Source organism: Natator depressus, chromosome 23 (assembly GCF_965152275.1).
Source record: "Natator depressus isolate rNatDep1 chromosome 23, rNatDep2.hap1, whole genome shotgun sequence".
Classification (NCBI taxonomy): domain Eukaryota; kingdom Metazoa; phylum Chordata; order Testudines; family Cheloniidae; genus Natator; species Natator depressus.
The window spans coordinates 5,201,073-5,220,007 of NC_134256.1; the positions used below are offsets into that span (position 1 = coordinate 5,201,073).

Sequence of the window (18,935 nt, forward strand, 5' to 3'; positions counted from 1 at the left end):
GGGATGTGGACACTGGTCCCGCTAGGAACTGGGCTGAGTCCTGCAACCTTGCTTCACGCTGACAATGGGAATGAATTTCAGGGGGAACGGAGCCGGCGCCTCTAGAGGGAAAAGGCCCCGCGTCCCTTTCCCCACCCCCCTGAGCCAGCCAGTCCCCCTTTGCCCGGGGACCAGGTTGGAGATGGTGCCCCCTAGAGGGGAAAGGCCCCGCGTCCCATCCCGCCACCCCTCCAAGCCCGCCAGTTGCCCACAATATAGCAGTTGCGTTTCCCTCATGCCCACTCCACTTCCACTGTGCAGCTCACTGGCCAAGGCCTTGCAGCCTGGCAGGGAATCCTCACCAGCCAGCCTGTTACCTTGTGCTGGAGCTGCAGATCGCTGGCAGGCCAGGCTCCTTCGAGGTGGTGACCCAGCTACCACGGGCATCCGGTTCCCCACCCCTGGCGAGCTTCCACCTGTGTGATGAACTGGGGCAGCCTCAGCTGGCTGCTCTGAATTACCCCCCTCCAAGGGGCGCCCCGCTGGGTTGGACCCACATTGGTGTGGTGGGGCGAGGAGAGTGAATGTGCCCCCCTGGCACAGAGGGGCGGTTAAGGTGCTTTAGCAGAGCTGGGGGGGGATCAGGGGGCATGAGGGTCCCCAGGGCAGGGACGAGCCCACCCCGATTCCCTTATACCATGGCATGGGTGGGGGGGCAACGTGGGTCCAGCCCGCTCTCCCCCCACACTGGATCAGAGCTTGGGCTCCAGGCCGGCTGGCATGTTGAGTCCATTGAGCTTGGCTCTTTCCAGGTTGGAGATGTCCATCTTGGGGAGGCCGCGGGGCAGGGGCAAGGGCAGCCCCCCCTTGTCCAGGGGCTGGCCATGGTCCCCCCGGGTGGCGTTGTGGATGAGGCGCGGGGCGTTGTTGGCTAGCAGCTCCTGTGGGGGCAGTGCCCGGCCTTTCCGGCGGGTCCACAGCACCAGGAGGGCACAGAGCAGGGCGGCCAGGAGGGGCAACAGCACCAGGGGCAGCAGGGCATAGAGCAGGGTCTGGTCAGTGGCCTCTGCAGGAAGAGAGAGTGGTGAGCAGGGAGCGCCAGGCCCACGGTGCCAGCCGCCCCCTGAACCCACAGCCCCAGGCCTTTGCCCCATGCCCAGCCTTCCCCCCAACCTGAGATAGCTCCCCGATCCACCCCTCCCTGCCACGGCACCAGCGGGGCCCTGTCGTCTCCTCCCCAACCCACCTGCGCCAGCCTGGAGCTCCCTGCCCCTCTGCCTGGCATGGTGCCCGCCCTCCTCCCCCTGCCCTGGCACCATTCTCAAAACACCTCCCTGCCCCTCCCGCACCTGTCACGAACCCAGAGCTGCCTCCTCCCGCCCCTGTACCTCCCCCATAGGGGCTGCCAATACGGAACCATCCCCAGGGCAGGTTAAACCCCCGCTTCCCACGCCCGGCCATACCTGCGCAGCCCCCCTCCGGGCAGGAGCACACGTAGCTGCCTGCCCCGCCCAGGCATGAAACCCCCCTGGGGCAGGGGTTCGGGGAGCAGAGATCCAGCCAGACCTAGGGCACAGGGAGAGCAGAGATAGCAGGGCCCAGCACATCCTGGCTGGCACCACGCTGCGGGGTGGGGGTGGGCAGGGAGATTGCCAGGCCAGGGGGCCTCTGGTCTGTGCAGCCCCAGTGAGCTGATGCAGTCCCCCCGTTCCCCCGAGGCTGGATTTGGCCCACTGAAACCGTACAGCCTCTGTGGGTCAGGATCACGGTCCCCATTTTGTAGAGGGGGGAAACTGAGGCACAAAGGCGGGTTTGGGGGTGGGAAGTGACTTGCAGAGGGTCACGGGGGGGAACCAGCGGCAGAGCCAGCAATAGAACCCAGGAGTCCTGGCTCCCAGCCCCTCCCCCCTGGCTCTAACCTCTAGCCCCCACTCCCCTCCCATCTCTGACATGGCTCCTGCCTCTCCTCACCAGATCCTGGTGGCTCTTACCTCACAGAAGGGCCCGCTGAGGCCAGGCGGACAGCTACACACCACCCCCTGCCCTGGTGTCTCCTGGCACCGGGCTCCGTGCTGGCAGGGGGTGCTGGCGCAGCCCCCCAGCTTCGTCTCGCAGGCCTCGCCCGTGTAGCCAGTGGGGCAGGAGCACACGTGCCCGGTACCCACCGCCTGGGGGGGACAGTGGACAGGGAGGAGGAGCATTGTCACTGGCATAGCAGAGACCAGCTCCCCACGGTGACAAGACCCCACAGCGACATGGAAACGGAGCCCCCCAGGGGCAACCTGATGGTCACAGTCCACTCGGGCAGGAGGGGGCTGGGGGAGGCGGAAACACCCCGTCCTCAGGGGCTGGGGTGTGGCCAGTTCAGGGCAATGCCCATTCCCATTCCCACCCCCCCAGCAGCAGGGGGACGGGGCACCATGAGTATCCACGGCCATCAGCCTTTGGAGTCCCCCCAAATCCATCCCCTCTCTCCCCAGCCTTTGGGGTCCCCATGTCCACCCCCTTCCCCATCATCATTTGGGGTCCCCCCAATATCCATCCTACCCCCCCACCAGCATTTGGGGTCCCCCCGGTGTCCATCCCCTTCCCGCCCCCAGCCTATGGGGTCCTTCATATGTCTGTGCCCTCTCTCCCCAGCCTTTGGGGTCCCCCGTGTGTCCATCCTCTCTCCACACCAGCTTCTGGGGTCCCCCCAAATCCATCACTTCTCCCCCAAGCCTTTGGGGTCCCCTGTGAGTCCATCCCCTCTCCCCACCAGCCTTTGGGGTCCCCCCAACATCTTTGCCCATCCCCCACCAGCTTTTGGGGTTGCCCCTGTGTCCGCGCCCATCCCCCACCAGCCTTTGATGGCCCCCCAGTATCCTTGCCTATCCCTCACCACTGTTTGGGGGCTCCCCATGTCTGTCCCCTCCCTGCAGGGGCTCTGCACGTTCTCTGGGGACCCTCCCTTTCCCTGGCCCAGGCTGCAGTGGGGACATCACTGAGCTGCTCTTGGGGTGGGGAGCTCAGGGGGGAGGTGCTGCCTCCAGACTGGGAGAGGAGGGGTGATTCCTGTGGCCGGCGCGGCTCCCCCCGCATCCCTTCCCAGAGCAGCAGAGTCCGAGGGGCGCACACCCACCTGGCACTGCCCCCCATTGCGGCACCGCCCCTGGCAGCCATCGTCTCCTGCAGGTGGAGAGGAGCCGGGGGTCATGGAGAGACGAGGCAGCGTGGGGGGCGTCCTGGGTGGGGAGCAAGCCGAGCACCCCATCTGCCTTGCAGCCCCAGCTCACCTTGGCAGGGGCATCAGCTGCAAGCCATCATGGGGCCCTGGGACCCACCCCCTTGGTCCCCAGGCATCTGGCAGGATGCCCTACTGGCTAGGGCAGGATTCAAACTGGCAACTCACATGCCCCATCATGGCTCGCAACCAACACCTGGGTGTGTGTGTGTGTGTGTGTGTGTGTGTGTGTTGCCCCCTACCCTCTTAGTGGAACCGATTAGCATCGGCCAGTGGCAATGGCCTGGGAACGAGTGGCCCGATTCTCGGTCAGGCTTGGGCCCCCTCCCATAGCGGAAAGCGGGGGGGGGGAGCAGCCCCTTGGGACCCCCTGAGCCGGTGGGGAGTGGGCGTAAGGGCTCTGATCCCAGCCCCCCGGTGCAGGCTGCTGTGGCTATTCTCTGCCCCCCAGGACCCATAGGGGGCAGATCGGGAACGTGGCCAGAGCGCCCTGCGTTGTGACTATTCTCACATTCCCGGCCATCCAAGCTCCCGCCTGGTCCGACTCTGCCCCCTCCCAGCCATGGCCTGGCCCTGCCCCCTCTTGGCCACGGCCGAGTCCCAGCCACCCTCTCCTGGCCAAACCTGGGCTGTGCCCCCCGCCTCACCGGCCCCAGCCCCAGCCCCAGCCCGGCCCTGCCCCCCACAGCCCTGGCCCACTGGTTGCTCTCTTACTGGTCTCGCAGTTGGGGCCGGCCCAGCCCTCCAGGCAGTCACAGAAGTAGCCCCCGATGAGGTTTTTGCAGCCCTGGGCGTGCACGCAGGGCTCCCGCTCACACTCATTGGCATCTGTGGTCGGGGGGGCTGGGGTCAGGGCAGATCGCGGTTGAGGGGGGGGAGGCTGCTGGCCCCTCGTGGGATCAGTGTGGGAAGGTGGGATCAGTGGGAAGAGCCAGACGTGTCCCCCCCGCACCCGCCCCGTCCAGCCCTTGGCTTGGGGATTGGGGATCATGGGCCCTTGTCCTGCTGGGAACTACCCCGACTCACTCGCACCACCCAGTGGGCATTGGCTTGCAATGCCCCCAAGGGTCCGGCGCCCGGCTCAGACTGGCCATCGTGAAGTGAGCAGCCCCGTTTGCCAGCCACGCGGCTCCTCTCCCACCACAGGGATGCTGCTGCTTCCCCTAACTCCCCACCGACCAGACACCCCTCCAGGCCTCTGTTGCCCTTGGCAGGGTCCGAGCTGGCTGTAGGTCCTTGGATCTGCACAGCTGGGGACGGCGGGGGGGCACATCCAGTCCTGGGTCCTGTTTGTGGGGGGAGAGTTCACTGCCCCCTGCTGCAGACTCACAGGAAGGGGAGGGGGACAGTACCCACAGCACGAGGGTGTGGGGGGCAGAGGGGAGGTGACTGGGGGGGTGCTGTGTCAGGGCATGGGGGCAGGAGGGGGGTGCCACAGGGCAGTGTCAGGGTGTGGGGAGCAGGAGAGGGTGCAATGGGGCAGGGGGCACTGTCAGGGCATGGGGAGCAGGAGGGAGGTGCCACGGGGCAGTGTCAGGGCGTGGGGAGCAGGAGGGAGGTGCCACGGGGCAGTGTCAGGGTGTGGGGAGCAGGAGGGGGTGCCCGAGCTCGGTGCCCCGGGCTTAGCCTCACCCAGCTGGCAGGTTTTACCGGTCCATTGGGGCAGGCAGGTGCAGCTGAACCCATCCGGGAGGGGGTGGCAGGTTCCACCGTGGGCGCAGGGCTCCGGCAGACACTCGTCCAGCCCTGCCAGGGGAGGGAGCGGTTAGGGAGGGCGGGACCCCGGGCATCCCCGCAGCGAGTGGGCTGGGCTCAGCCAGGCCCACAGGGCCCCCCGGGGCTGGACCGGCGCCCTCCCTCCAGCCGTGGCGTCATGCCAAGTGATGCTGCATGTCCGGCTGGGCAGGGGGGACCCTGGGAGCAAGGTCCGGTCCTGAGGCAGGAACCCCTTCCCTCCCAAGGTGGTCAGGGACAGCCTGGGTCAGGGATCCTGCACCACGGTGCTATGGGGTGTCCTGAGCCTTGGGGAGATCCATCCCCAGCGGGGTCAGCCCCGGCCGCCAGCCCCCCAACAGCCTCCTCCACCCTACCCCCACAGCTTCCTTTGCCCCACTCACGCCCAGTCCCTCTGTCTGATCCCCTGCCCCCCAACTGAGCCCATCGCATCCCCTCTCCCCAGCCACTTGACTCCCCACAGAACTCCCGGGCCCCCAACAGGACCTCAACCCTTTTCCCCCAGGGAACCCCAAATCCCTAACAGCATCCCTGGCCCCCAGGTCTTTGCCCCTGGCCCCCTGAACGCCCCATCTCCCTTCCCCCATGGCCTATAACAAGGCCCCTTTAGCCCCCAGTAGGACCCCCATACCCCCTGGTTCCCTCCTGCTGGTCTCCCTACCTTTGTAGCTCCATCCCCCCCAGGCCTCCTTTAAGCCCCCCTCTCCCTCTCTCCTGGTCCTCACCAGGGCTCCCCCAGAATTCCCCCATTCCCAAGAGAACCCCAGACCCCTAACCTTTCCCCTGCAGGCTGCCAGCCACTGCTGCTGGGCCCTAGAGCCTTCATCTCAATGGGGCCCCCAGGGACCAGCTTCCCCCCCCCCCGTGGGCACCCCAGCACTCACGAGAGCAGCCATGGGGACAGGCGGAGAAGCTGGGGTCCTCCCCAAGCCAGCCCCCTCCCCCCCCAGCCTCCTCCCACCCCCCGTACAGCGCCCGCTGCCCCCTCACCCCTCTCGCAGTCCCGGCCCCGGAAGCCCGCGGGGCACAGGCACTGGTACTCGTCCGGCTCCGCGTTGGTGCAGGTCCCGCCGTTCCGGCAGGGCCGGTGGGAGCCGCAGTAGTTCAGGTCTGGGGGGAGAAGGGTTCGGCTCAGCTCCAACCAAACTCCACTGACCCCGGGGCTGCCCTGCTGTCCTGCCAGGGAGAGGGAACCCAGCCAACCCGCCACAGGGGGCGCTGTGGGGAGCGGGGCAGGGGAGCTGGCTGTGGGGGGAGCCCCCGACCACTTCAGTCCCAGCCTTTCCCAGCAGGGGGCGCTGTGGGGAGCAGGGCAGGGGCACTGGCTGTGGCAGGAGCTCCCGGCTACTCCAGTCCCAGCCTTTCCCAGCAGGGGGCGCTGTGGGGAGCAGGGCAGGGGCACTGGCTGTGGCAGGAGCTCCCGGCTACTCCAGCCCCGGCCTCTCCCAGCAGGGGGCGCTGTGGGGAGCAGGGCAGGGGCACTGGCTGTGGCAGGAGCTCCCGGCTACTCCAGCCCCGGCCTCTCCCAGCGGGGGGCGCTGCGGGGCGGGGGCTGCGGGGCGGGACACACACAGCCACCCAGCTGCTCACCCTTGTCGCACAGCAGCCCGCCCCAGTTGGTGTCGCAGTCGCACTTCCAGGGCTCGGTGCAGGTCCCGTGCAGGCAGCCGGGGAAGGGGACGCACTCATCGCAGTTGGAGCCCGTCCAGCCGTAGTGACACCTGGGCAGACAGACCCGGCGTGGGGAGAGATGGGCGCACATCGGGGGTGGGGGCGGGGGCGGGGGGGGCAGCCTGGCATGGAGTCACCCGCAGCAACAGCCACGGGTGTCTGGTCTGGGGACCCCGGGGACGTCTGCATGGGGGCAGCGGGGGAGGAGGCTGCCTCTGCTCATGACCAACCCCCTTCCCCCCCCACCCAGGTGGGGGGGGCAGGGGGCAGCTGGAGCCCCAAGCGGGCAGCAGAGAGTCAGGCGATGCCATATGGGTGGTTGTTAGGGAGGGAGCTGGGCAGGGAGACGAGGGCAGCTCACTGAGAGGAGTCTAGTGGTTAAAGGGGGGCGGGGGGCTGGGAGCCAGGACTCCTGAGTTCTATCTCAGCTTTGGGAGGGGTGTGGGGTCTAGTGTAGAGGGGGGCAAACTACGGCCTGTGGGCCACATCTGGCCTGTGGGACCCTCCTGCCTGGCCCCTGAGCTCCTGGCCCGGGAGGCTTGCCTCCCTTGCAGCCTCAGTGCACTGTGCTCCAGGCAGCGTGGTAAGGGGGCAGGGAGCAGGAGGGGTTGGATAGAGGGCAGGGGAGTTGTGGGGGTGGTCAGGGAGCAGGGGATGGTGGATGGGGCAGGAGTCCTGGGGGAGCCGTCAGGGGGCGAGAAGGTGGGGGGGGGGTCGGATAGGGGTTGGGCCATGCCTGGCTGTTTGGGGAGACACAGCCTCCCCTAACTGGCCCTCCACACAATTTTAGAAACCTGATGTGGCCCTCAGGCCAAAACGTTTGCCTGCCCCGGTCTAGCGGTTAGAGGAGGGGGGGCTGGGAGCCAGGACTCCTGGGTTCTATCCCTGGCTCTGCATGGGGTGGGGCAGGTTTGCCTGGGCTGTTTCCCTGCCCTGCAAAGCCCCCAGGCCTTGCCAGGGAAGGAAAAACGCCCAGAGTCCCCTTCCCTGACCTGCGCTTCCCCCCTCCTGGGCCCAGCCCAGCCGACCGCTCCCTCCCCAAAGGGCAGGAGGCAGCGGGCAGCCCTGGCTGCTGGCATTTCCTCCCGTCCTGCCCAGTGGAGAGTCTGCCTGGCAGCAGGGGCAGGCCTGGGTTGGGCAGAGGCTGCAGGAGGCTGGGAGGGGATCCCAGCAGCCTGCCAGGGAAGTCACACAAACAGCACCCCACATCCATCTCTGCTCTCCCTCCAGCTCCATCCCATCCCTGGGGTCCCCCCCCACTTCCCTAGGGGGCTGAGGTAGGAAGCCGGCGGGGGAGTGGAAGGGGATTATGGAGGGGGCCTGAGGAAGGGGGCAGATGGGGGCCCCTCTCACTCACTTGCATTCTCCAGGCTCCTCGCAGAAGCCATGTAGCTCGTGGCAGCCCTGGTGGCAAACGGCTGTGAGAGAAATGGTGGGGGTGGGGGCATTAGGGGCAGGGAATGCCCCCCGTCACCTCCCCCTTCCTCCATCTGTGGGCACCATGCCCCCCTCCCATTCCCCTGGGCACCACGCCCCCCTAAGCGCCCCCTTCTGTTCCACCCCACTTCCCAGCTCCCCCCTCCCATTTTCACGTGCCTCCCATCTCCTGCCCTTCCCTGCGGGCACCGGGCCCCCCCGCCCCAGCACGTACCCCGAGTGCACGCCTCTCCCGTCCAGCCGTCCAGGCAGACCTTGCTGCCCGCGGCGTCGCAGCCGTGGTGGCCGAAGAAGTCGTCGCGGGGCCGGCACAGGCGGTTGCAGGCGGGGCCGTAGTAGTGGTGGGCGCAGCGCACCCGCAGCCGGTACTCCAGCGCCGTGCCCCGCCCGTGGTGCCGGAAATCCTGCCAGCCCTCGCCCGGGTTCAGCATCCCCGACCGCGTCACTCGCTCCACCAGGGACCCCCCGCCTGCCGGAGAGGGGAGCTCATCACTGCCCTGCCCCGGCCTAATGTGCCCTACACCAGCTGCACCCCTCCCGGGGGGCTCCAACGCTGGCTAGCTCAGGAAGGCCAGGAATGGGACATGGGGCCTTCCCCTCTAGGGGCACCGGCTCCAATCCGGCCCCAGGGTGGGGGACGGGCTGGCTCAGGGGGGTGGGCAATGGGACATGGGGCCTTCCCCTCTAGGGGCACCGGCTCCAATCCGGCCCCAGGGTGGGGGACGGGCTGGCTCAGGGGGGTGGGCAATGGGACATGGGGCCTTCCCCTCTAGGGGCACCGGCTCCAATCTGGCCCCAGGGTGGGGGACGGGCTGGCTCAGGGGGGTGGGCAATGGGACATGGGGCCTTTCCCCTCTAGGGGCACTGGCTCCAATCCGACCCCAGGGTGGGGGACTGGCTGGCTCATTGTGGTAGGGAATGGGACATGGGGCCTTTCTCCTCTAGGGGGCGCTGGCTCCAATTCAGCCCTAGGACAGGGGGCTGGCCAACTTGGGGTGCCTCACCCGGGGTGCCGGGGCCAGTGATGTTGTCAGCATCCCAGGCTTCCAGGATCAGTGAGTACGAACGCTGGGGGATCAAAGCACAAGGTTAGAGGGGCCAGGTGTCACTGACCGACCCCCACCCCCCAACTCGTGATCTGATTGCCCCAGGGCTGGGGAAGTGGGCAAGGGGTGAGCCTGAGTGGCTCTGCGACCTAACACCTCCTGTCCCAGGGTCTATGAGCTCTCATGGCTGGGTGGGGATCCTTAACCCCACCGCACAGATGGGGAAACTGAGGCACACAGAGCTGGCATCCTGCCTCCCAGCCCCCCCCCCCCGGCTCTAACCACTAGATCCCACTCAACTCCCAGACCTGGGGATACAACCCAGGAGTCCTGACTCCCAGCCCCCCTGCGCTAATCTGCTAGACCCCCCACTCTCCCACCCCCAAGCTATGGATAGCGCCCAGGAGTTCTGCCTCCCATTTGCTACGGGGAGGCCATGCCGATGAATTCCTGCCTGCTGTGGGAGGAGACTGATGATCGCTGGGCATTTTCAGAGTTGTACATACTTTGTTGTATGGCAATTGTCTCCTCTCCTCCCAAGAGGTGGCTGCACTGTTACCTAGGTGCCATGCCTGCTGCATGCGGCGTGGGAGCGCAAGGTGCTGCACGAACGGAGGACAGCATGGGAGACAGCCAATAAACCACAGCAATCCCCAGGGGATCAGCGTCATCATCCCCATTTCACAGGCGGGGAAACTGAGGCACGGGGCGGGAGGGACGTGACCGAGCTCCGCCAGCAGCAGAGCTGGGAGCAGAGCCCGGCTCTTTCCATGCCGAGGGGGGATGAGGGGGGACTAGTGATGGAGGTTGCCAAAGCAGGTCCGGTGTCAGGGAGATGTCTCAAAGGGGTGGATCCTGGAGTTCAGGGCGCTGGCAAGGTCCGTCTTGGCTCTCCTGTGCCACGCCCTGGTGCCAGCGCTTGAGACCAGAGGGGCGGCTTGAAGGTGCCTGGCTGGGGCATGGGCACTGAGGGGAGATGGGCAAAGAGGGGGGTCCCCCTTGCCACCCCGCTTTGGTCTGGAGTCACTCCGGAGGCTTCCGCTCTGAGAAATCCCCGGCTGCCTCCTGCAGCTGCCGCTGCCTGAGCCAAAACATTCCTTCTGCCCACGTAATGTTCCAGGCGTGGCCCATGCCAGGGGGCTCCCTGCCCTCGCCCCTGCCAATGCCCCCCGGGCCCCTGCGAGGGCGTCAACCAGAGATGCTGCCTCCTTTAGCCGCAGTGATGGAGCCGATTTCCCTTCTCACAGGCACCTGGGCACCGACCCGCCACCCGCTCCCATGGATACGGCCTGTTCCCAGCCCAACCCACCCTGCTGCTCCAACTCCGCTTACACTCAGAGGCTGGGGGCGGTGGGGTCCCCCCTCCCCTTGGGGTTCTGTAACACTTGGGGGAAACAACCACTCTGGGGACAGAGCTCAGCTGCTGCAAATGTCATTCCAACTAAAGGAGACTCCCTGCGAGCTGCGAGCAGTATAGGGGCCGTGACACACGGAGCAGCGGGTTCGATTGAACCCAGGAGAGGGCCGTGGCACACGCACACACACACGCGGTCTCCCTGGGGTGCCATATCAGAGCAATGGGTCCTTTCAGCCTGGTAGCCCCTCCCCTCACTCTCTGACAGGAGAAAGGTGGGGGCACCGTGCTCCCTTCCCCTCACCCATACTCCAGGGACCCCTGGACGGGTCCCCCCACTAACATCCCCTTCTAGCAGCATCCTGGCCCTGTAGCAATCCTGCCTGACTCCCTGGTCAGTGCCCGGTGAGAGGGGGGAGCCCTGTGTGTGTGTGTGTGGGGGGGCTGCAGCAGAGGACCCCCCAGGCTCTGCCCATGCCCAGCAGCCTCACCCCAGACAGAACTCCCTTATGATTCCAGCCCAGCCTCTTCCACTCTGGAAGGAAAGGGGGCTACCCCATATATGATTGCCCCTCCCCCCCCAGCTGCTGCCACCCCTCCCCCATGGGGTTCCGCCTCCCCCCACCTCCCCGTGGATGTGGGGAGACCTGGGATGTGCCTGTCCCCGCCTGGAGGCTGGCAGGGGCATGATGGGGGCGGGCGTGGACCCGGGGGAGCCGCAGGGCTGGGGTGGGGGGAGGAGGTGGCTCCCAGGCCTGAGGGCTGCCTGGGGGGAAGGCAGGGGTCAGGCAGCCCAGCAGGGATCAAGAGCCGCCTCTGCCCTCCCCTGGGTGGCAAGATGCCAGCGCAACTGGGTCTGTGCCGCCCAGCGTCGGGGAGAGCCACAGGCGGAAGGATACAAATGGGGGGTGGGGGGCAGTGAAAAGAGGAGGAAGGATATGAGCGAGGTGAGTAAAGGGGCCTCTAGAGGTGGAAGGATACAAGGGGGGGAGCAAAGGTCCCTAGAGGGGGAAGGATATGAGCGAGGGAGGGGGGCAGTGAAGGGGCCCTAGAGACAGAAGGGTATCAGTGTGGTGGGGGGGAGTGAAGGACCCATAAAGATGGAAGGATATAAGGGAGGGGGGCCAGTGAAGGGGCCCCTAGAGGTGGAAGGATATGAGGTGGGGTGGGTGATATGGTCAACATGTAGGGCCAAAGCAGACACAGTTTGTCCTGGGCCCCTCCCCCAGCTGAGCCCCAGGCATGGCTCCCCCTCTCCCCCCCCGCGTCAATTCTCCAAACACCCCTGCAGCTGAGGCAGCCCCTGCGTCCAGTGGCAGAGCACTCCCCCCCCCAGCAGAGGGGGCACGTGACAGCAGCCAGCAGGGTCCCCACCACCCTACCAGATGGGGGCCCAGGAAAGGCTGGAGCAGAGGATGATGGGTAGCTGTAACCCACTGTCCTGTCAGCGCTAAGCTGGGGGCTCCGGCGCTGTGAGCTTCCCCACAGCAGTGCCCTGTCCCTGCCCAACCAGGGACTCTGGTAGTGTGAGTTTGTTTCCAGTGAGTCTCATCTGGCATTTCCCAAGGCATCGCTGTGGGACAGTTCACTGCACCCGAGGCCCCGGCGGGGGCACTGCTGCGGGGAAACTCGCCACACATACTCCCCTAGCCCAGCCTATAACAGCTGGCACATCCGCGCCCCTGCTGGCTGGTTCAAGGGCACAGGATGGGTGCAGGGTAAGTGTCTTCCTTGTAATTAGGGAAGTTATTTAATTGAGTTATTTACCTTCTGCTTCCCCCCGGGTGTGGGTGTGGGATGGGGGCGGGGCCGCAGTCCCAGGCAGCATCTGGTACACAGGCCCCATGGGCTAGGCGTGACGGGCTGCACTTCCCACTACTGGCATCTGCCAGAAATCCTGTTCCATGCAGGGCCGGACCTGCCTGGCGCTGCAGAGGGCCCTGGGCTCCAGCCCCACCCAGGGTCCGTCAGCAGCCCCCGCCCCAGTGGGGTGGCTCAGAGGCTGGGGGTGGGGTACGGAGTAGAATGATGCCCCCCCCACGGGGCGCGGGCAGCCTTGGCCTGTCTCACACGTGTGTGCACTGACATGCGTGTGCTCACAGGCTGGCCCCGCGCGGGCTGCACTGAGCCGTCGCAAAGGGACACAGTCCTACGGTGAGGTAGCAGTTACTGCTATAAAGGCAATCTCCAGCCGGGCGCTAGGGGGCGCTGTCCTTCACCGGGCCCCGCCCCATTTCCCAGCACCTCAGCAGGATGCTAGGGGGTGCCGTCCCCCCTCACCTGGCCCTGCCCCATTTCCCAGCACCTCAGTCGGGCGCTAGGGAGCGCTGTCCCCCCTCACCTGGCTCTGCCCCATTTCTCAGCACCCCAGCAGGGCACTAGGGGTCGCTGTCCCCCTCACCTAGCCTCACCCCATGTCCCAGCACCTCAGCAGGGCACTAGGGGGCGCTGTGCTTCTAGGCCCCATCTCCGGCTCTTTTTTGCGGCCCCCTCCAGCCCATCCCCCCATCTCAGCCCGTGACTCAGTGCTGGGGCCCATGGCATGAGGCCCCTGGGCACAGCCGCCAGCCAGTATCTCGGGCACGCTCTAAGGGAGGTTGGGGCTGCCCTGCTGATGAAGGGCCCCGGGCCCCGCGCTGAGCAGCAGCCATGGCCAGGTAGACAGCGGCGAACTCAAACCCGCGCCGGGGGCAGGAACCTGGGGCGCAGCTAGGGCTGGGTGCTGGAAATGGGATTGCAGTGGAGGGGTCTTGGGGGGGGGGTACAGGGAGCAGGGCAGGAGTGCAGGCGGTGTGGGGGGATCTCCTGGCTACTGCAGTCCCAGACTCTCCCAGCAGGGGGCACTGTGGGGAGCAGGCCAGGAGCTGGCTGTGCGGGATGGCGGTGGGGATGGCGCGTGAGCCCAGACCCTGGTCCTGGCGCTCTGAGATCCGCAAGCAGCGTTGGATCCCGGCCCTGGGAAAGGTCATGCAGGGCGGGCCGCTGACCTCTGGGGCCGAAGCCCGGCCAAGGCTCCAGGAAGCCCCATGCCACCAGGGCAGGTCACGGGCCCCCAGCGTCCCTCGACCGGAGGTGCCTGGGCCAAATGAGTGGGCAGAATGAGCCTCTCTGCATACAGATCAGCTGGGCCTTTTGTGTGCATTCATCTCTGCCCACAGCTTCACCGAGCGCATCGGAGAGAGCCGGATGGAGATACCAACTCTGGGGGCAGGGGGGAGTGGGGTCCAGTGGTTAGAATGGAGGCGAGGGGGGCAGAAGCCAGGACTCCTGGGTTCTGTTGCCAGGTTTGCAAGTACAAGATGGTGCCAGCAGCTCCCTTAGTCCAGTGCAAGGAGGATGCAGAGAGCTGGGGGCGGGGGGGGGGGGCCCAAAGCAAGGGCAGCAGGGAACCCCCCCCAGCTTCCACAGAGAAGGGGTGAGGGCAGGGAACGCACAAGCAGAGAGATCGATCCAGCCCCTGTGAAGGGGTCCAGCTTCTCGTGGGCTAGGGAATGGGCAGTGGGCTGGGAGCCCTGGGTTCTGAGCCTCTGCCCCACCGTGACTCAGTTTCCTCTCCCCACTCTTTGTGCTTTCAGACTGCGAGCTGTTCAAGGCAGGGACTGTCTCATGCTCTGTGCCTGTGCTGGGGGCTGCCGTGCGATGCCTGACAACGCTGCCCGATGGAAGTGGCTTTGGAATGGAAGCGGGAGAGCGAAGGGCCGGGATGCCGGAGCTGGCCTGAGCCCAGGATCGATAAATCACGGAGCAGGTGGGGCCACCCACTAATTCATAGAGATGGAGAGAGATTTAGCATCTGCCACAGTCTCCTGGGGAGCCGGGCGAGACGAGAGACCAGACACACCATCGTCCGCAGCTCCACCCCACTGGGGGCCTCCTCGCACCATTGCCTGAGAGCTGAGCTACATGGCCCAGCAGTCCTGACTCCCAGCCCGCTCTGCCCTAACCACTAGACCCCACTCCCCTCCCAGAGCTGGGATAGAACCCAGGAGTCCTGGCTCCCAGCATCCCCCACCCTAACCACTAGACCCAATTCCCTTCCAGGGCTGGGGTAGAACCCAGGAGTCCAGGCGCCCAGCCTGTTGCTCTAACCACTCAACCCCACTCCCCTCTCCATATCTGTTGCTCACAGCTGTGATGACAGCTCAACAAGCACCTTCTGGGAGTCCTGGGCAGCTTACAGCAAATATCACTCTCCCAACCCATCCTTGCTCAGAATGAAGCCTCTGGAGGGGACTCCAGGCCAAGGTGTGATGGGTGGATTGGGGCTGGCAGGGTGGATGGCCCCGTCCCCCAGGGGCTCAGCCCAGGAGGCTGGCAGCAGCCCCAAGTGGAGAGCTTGGGAGAACCCGAGGGCCTGTCTGCACCCAGCAGCCTGGATAAACCCCGCCCTTTCACACCCAGGCCAGATAAACCCCGCCCCTTGCACACCCCAGCCCGATAAACCTTGCCCCTTGCACACCCACACCAGATAAACCCTTCCCCCTTGCACACCCAGGCCAGATAAGCCCCGCCCCTTTCACACCCCAGCCAGATAAACCCCGCCCCTTGCACACCCCGGCCCGATAAACCTTGCCCCTTACACACCCATGCCAGATAAACCTTGCCCCTTGCACACCCACACCAGATAAACCCTTCCCCCTTGCACACCCAGGCCAGATAAGCCCTGCCCCTTGCACACCCCGGCCCGATAAACCTTGCCCCTTGCACACCCATGCCAGATAAACCTTGCCCCTTGCACACCCAGGCCAGATAAGCCCCGCCCCTTGCACACCCAGCTCAGCCCAGAGCTGCTGCTGCCTAGGCTGACACCGCAGCCCCCGCCCCCAGTGGAAGAGCTCAGGGGTCCTTACCGGCCAGGCGAACTGGAACGGCATGGTGATCCTGCCCGCATGCTCTGCGCCCTTCCTGGGCTTGGCCGCGAAGGTGTTGCCCCCCAGCACGGGGGTGGTGCCAGCCCCCAGCACGCAGGGCCCCCCAGGGAGGACACGCAGCTGGTACTCCTTCAGGCAGGCCCGGAAGTAGGTCCGACACTGCTCCCCGCTGGGACATGGCGGCTCTGCCCCACCCCGGCAGCAGCGCCCGTCCGCCAGCACCCCCTGCTCGTTGTGCAGCAGCCGGATCTGCAGCTCGAAGGTGCCAGCCGCTTCGGGGACCTGGAAGTGGAGAGGAGCCGGTTAGAGTGGGTCAGAGTCCCCCCCACCTCCGCATCTCACCTCCTGGTCACTGTGAGCACAGAACCCCCCTGCTCTGAAAGCCCAGCTCTTCCCATTGTGCTGCAGGCACGAAGGGAGAATCCCTCGCCAGCTCTGAGCAGTAGAGGGCCCATGACACACACAGTGGTGCTGATTCCATCCAGCAGGGGGCAGCGGCATGTGCACGCTCTTTGCAGTAGCAGAAGCAGCCCCTTGCCTGTTGCCAGCCCCAGCTGTCGTCCAAGGTGAATAAAGCCTGTGATGTGGGGGTTCGCGATGATCTCGGACCTCCAAGCAAGCAGTGGGCCAGGGCAAACTCCCGCTGGGCATCACTACGAGGGATCGACTCGGGGCTGGGAACTGGACCCAGCTCAGGGAATTCAGAGAGACGGCTGCAACTTCTCTCCCGGACCTGGCTTCACCCCACAGTTCTGGAGCTTTCCAACGGCTCCATGGGGATGCAGCCACCTCAGGGGCGGAGGGCAGTATCCAGGCAGCGCGTAACGCTGTGGGGAACACCGACCCTGACACCCAGGCAGCTCACGCAGTCCCTAAGCCCTGAGCCCACCCCACAGAGCCCCCTTTCCTCAAGGGCTGGGGCGTGGGTGGAGGCATTCTGCACCCGCTGCTGTGCCCCTCACGTCAGCCCCTCCAGCTCTGATCCCAGCAAGCCCAGAGCTGAGTGCGAGGAAAAGGGGGCAGCGGGGGGAGGGGGGCAGGGAATGTTCTCACCCCATCAGATCTTGCCCCGCCCCAGGGCGCCAGGGCCCCACCACGTCGCTGCAGGAAGGAAAACAACCTCCCAGGGAACTGCAGGGCGTTGCTGGTGGTTTACGAGCCTGGCTTCACCTCCACTCTCCTTTCCTCCGAGGGAGGGGCGCCTGGGCCTTTGATGGAGTCTCAGCAGCTGCCCCCCGGGTGTCTCCCATCCCCTCGCAGACCCACCTGGCCCCCTGGCAGGTCCCCAGCCTGTGCTGGTGCCGGGGCTCAAACCCTGATCTCCCAGGGAGATTGGTTCAGAGGAAGGGGGGAATTGGGACCGGGGACCGTTTCTGGCTCAGGGCAGGGAGACGCCAAACCCAAGATCCAGTGCCCCCCCCCTCCAGCTCAGCCTCCAAGCCCACCCCGAGGAAACAGGATCCACCGTCAGATGGAGTAGCAGGCCCAAGGCAGCAAACATACTGAGATCCTCGCCCCATGCTAAGGTGCAGCTGTCTCTGGCGTGGGGTGCAACAGCTGTTTCTACAGGGATCCCTCACCCAGCACTGAGATGCAGCCACCTCTGGGGTGGGGCGCAGCCACTGTTTAACAACACGGGACTGCCAAGAAGACGCCTCCAGCCAGCTGAGTCTGCAGCGGGAACGGGGGCAAGTCGGATGGAATCACCGTCAGCGGATTTAGCCAGCGGGACGCCTGGGGTCACATTTGCGACGGGCCGGGTGCTCCAGTCGCTATGATCCTGGTCGAGCGTCTCACTTGAAAGCCAGCAGCACCCTCCAGGAGCACGGCACCCTCTAGCACCCTGCGGGGCTCTGCACTGACCCGGAGGGGAGAGCGCCCCTTCCTGAGCCCTGGCCTGGCTCCCTGCAGCACCCTGTGTTTCCTCGGAGGTCTCCCATCCGAGCACCGAGCCAGCCCAGGCGTGGCGGACGGGTGCCGGCTGGAATGTGCCAGAATGTGCCGGGCAGGGCTCAGACTCATGGACAAGGAGCAGCCTGGACACGGAGGGTGCTTGCCCAGCCCCCCCATTTGCCCCCCCCGCTCTCGGCAGAAACAAGAATTCAGGGGGCCCCTTTCCCCAGCACCAAATTCCCTTCAGCGTCTCGAGGGCAAGGCAGGGCCCAGGTGCCCCACGGAGGGCTGGGCCCACTGGGCAGACAGACTGGTGCGGGATGGGTGTGGACGGACCGAAGGGGAGCGGGGAGGGAGGGGCTCTGACCCACTGGATGGGCTCTCACCAGCCGGGGTTCCCAGCGTTTCCCCTCACGTCAACTTTAAATCCCACCACTGCAACTTACGCCACACCCCATCGGGGGGACGGGGGGGCAGGGCTGCGGGGGGGGGGGGACGAACCTGAGCTGCCCATGCCTGGAGGCCACCCATTGGGGCGCCTGCCCGGGCCAGCGACCCCTTTGCTCCTTGCCAATTCCAAGCACCCCATGGGCAGGGGCGCGGCCTTCCCAGGGACCCCCACTGTGCTGTGGGGGATGTGGGCTCCCCCTGCAAGGGGGACCAGCCCCCCAGGGTCCCCCTGCCCCCCCCAAGCCAGGGAAGGGCTGCCCCATGGACCCAGGCTTCCGGAGAGTGGCAAGTTCCCAGACAAAGGGCAGCCCAGGGTGGGGGGGCCTGGGGGGGGGACTCACCTGGGGCCACATCTGAAGCAAGAAGAGGAGGCAGAGAACCCAGCCGCTTCCCGGCCTCATTGTGTCTGGCTGGCCGCCTCCCGGCGCGCTGGCTCCCCCGCCACACCTGCCCCCCCGGCCGGCCCCCCCGCCGCCGCCCGCCCCCCCAGGACAGGGGCGTCCCCAGCGCGCTGCTTGCGGGGCATATAGAGGCCGGAGCCACCCCAGGCACTGGCTGCCTCCCCAGCCCGGTCCCCGCGGCGCTGAGCGGCTCCCAGCCGGGTGCGTTCGCCGGGAGCCGCCTGACATCATGCAGGATGGGGTGGGGCCAGCCCCGCACCCGGCCAAGTCATTAAGAACTTTCCCTGCTAATGAAAGGAGGAAGCTGGTTTCCTCCCCCCGGCCCCCCCCCCGCCCACGGCCTTCGCTGGCAGGAGCGGGCCGGCGGGGGATAAGGGGTTCTTGGGGAAACTGTAGGATCCATCCATCCCCCCCGCCACACACATCAGTCCATCTTTCCATGTATCTATCCACCCATCCATCCCCCCTACGAATCCATCCATCCCCTCTATGCATCGGTCCATCCATCCATGCACCCATTCCCCCCCCCCCCCCGCATCAGTCCATCGATCCATCCCCGCTATGCATCCATCCATCCATCCCCCCTACACATCCATCCATCCCCGCTATGCATCGGTCCATCCATCCATCCATCCAACCCCCGCCACGCATCCACCCATCTCCCCCCCCCCCCGCATCGGTCCATCCATCCATCCCCTCTATGCATCTATCCATCCCCGCTATGCATGCATGCATCCATCCATCCATCCCCCCCCCCCCACACACATCGGTCCATCTATCCATGCATCCATCCATGCATCCATCCATCCCCCACCACGCATCCACCTATCTCCCCCCCCCCACATCCATCCATCCATCCATCCATCCATCCATCCA

The 18,935-nt window shown here is 66.2% G+C and overlaps 1 protein-coding gene across 1 annotated transcript; it reads right to left on the minus strand.

Moving 5' to 3' along the window:
* Window positions 1–268: 268 nt before the first annotated feature.
* LOC141976357 (protein jagged-2-like) lies at window positions 269–18,095 on the minus strand. The gene is made up of 13 exons (XM_074937307.1): window positions 18,000–18,095; window positions 15,295–15,597; window positions 9,049–9,112; window positions 8,259–8,513; window positions 7,965–8,025; window positions 6,527–6,657; window positions 5,927–6,046; window positions 4,835–4,948; window positions 3,917–4,030; window positions 3,101–3,147; window positions 1,971–2,147; window positions 1,443–1,545; window positions 269–1,045 (listed from the first exon to the last, which is right to left on the minus strand). The coding sequence occupies exons 1-13, from the start codon at window positions 18,057–18,059 to the stop codon at window positions 732–734; spliced, it is 1,863 nt and encodes a 620-aa protein (XP_074793408.1). The 5' UTR covers window positions 18,060–18,095; the 3' UTR covers window positions 269–731.
* Between the last annotated feature and the right edge of the window lie 840 nt (window positions 18,096–18,935).

Excerpts from the sequence above, each read along its gene's own strand:
- LOC141976357 (XM_074937307.1), bottom strand. The coding sequence starts at position 18,059 with ATGAGGCCGGGAAGCGGCTGGGTTCTCTGCCTCCTCTTCTTGCTTCAG. Across the intron at positions 9,113-15,294 it reads CGTTCCAGTTCGCCTGGCCG|CGTTCGTACTCACTGATCCT; the intron begins GTAAGGACCCCT and ends TTGATCCCCCAG. Across the intron at positions 4,031-4,834 it reads CGGTAAAACCTGCCAGCTGG|ATGCCAATGAGTGTGAGCGG; the intron begins GTGAGGCTAAGC and ends CCCCGACCACAG.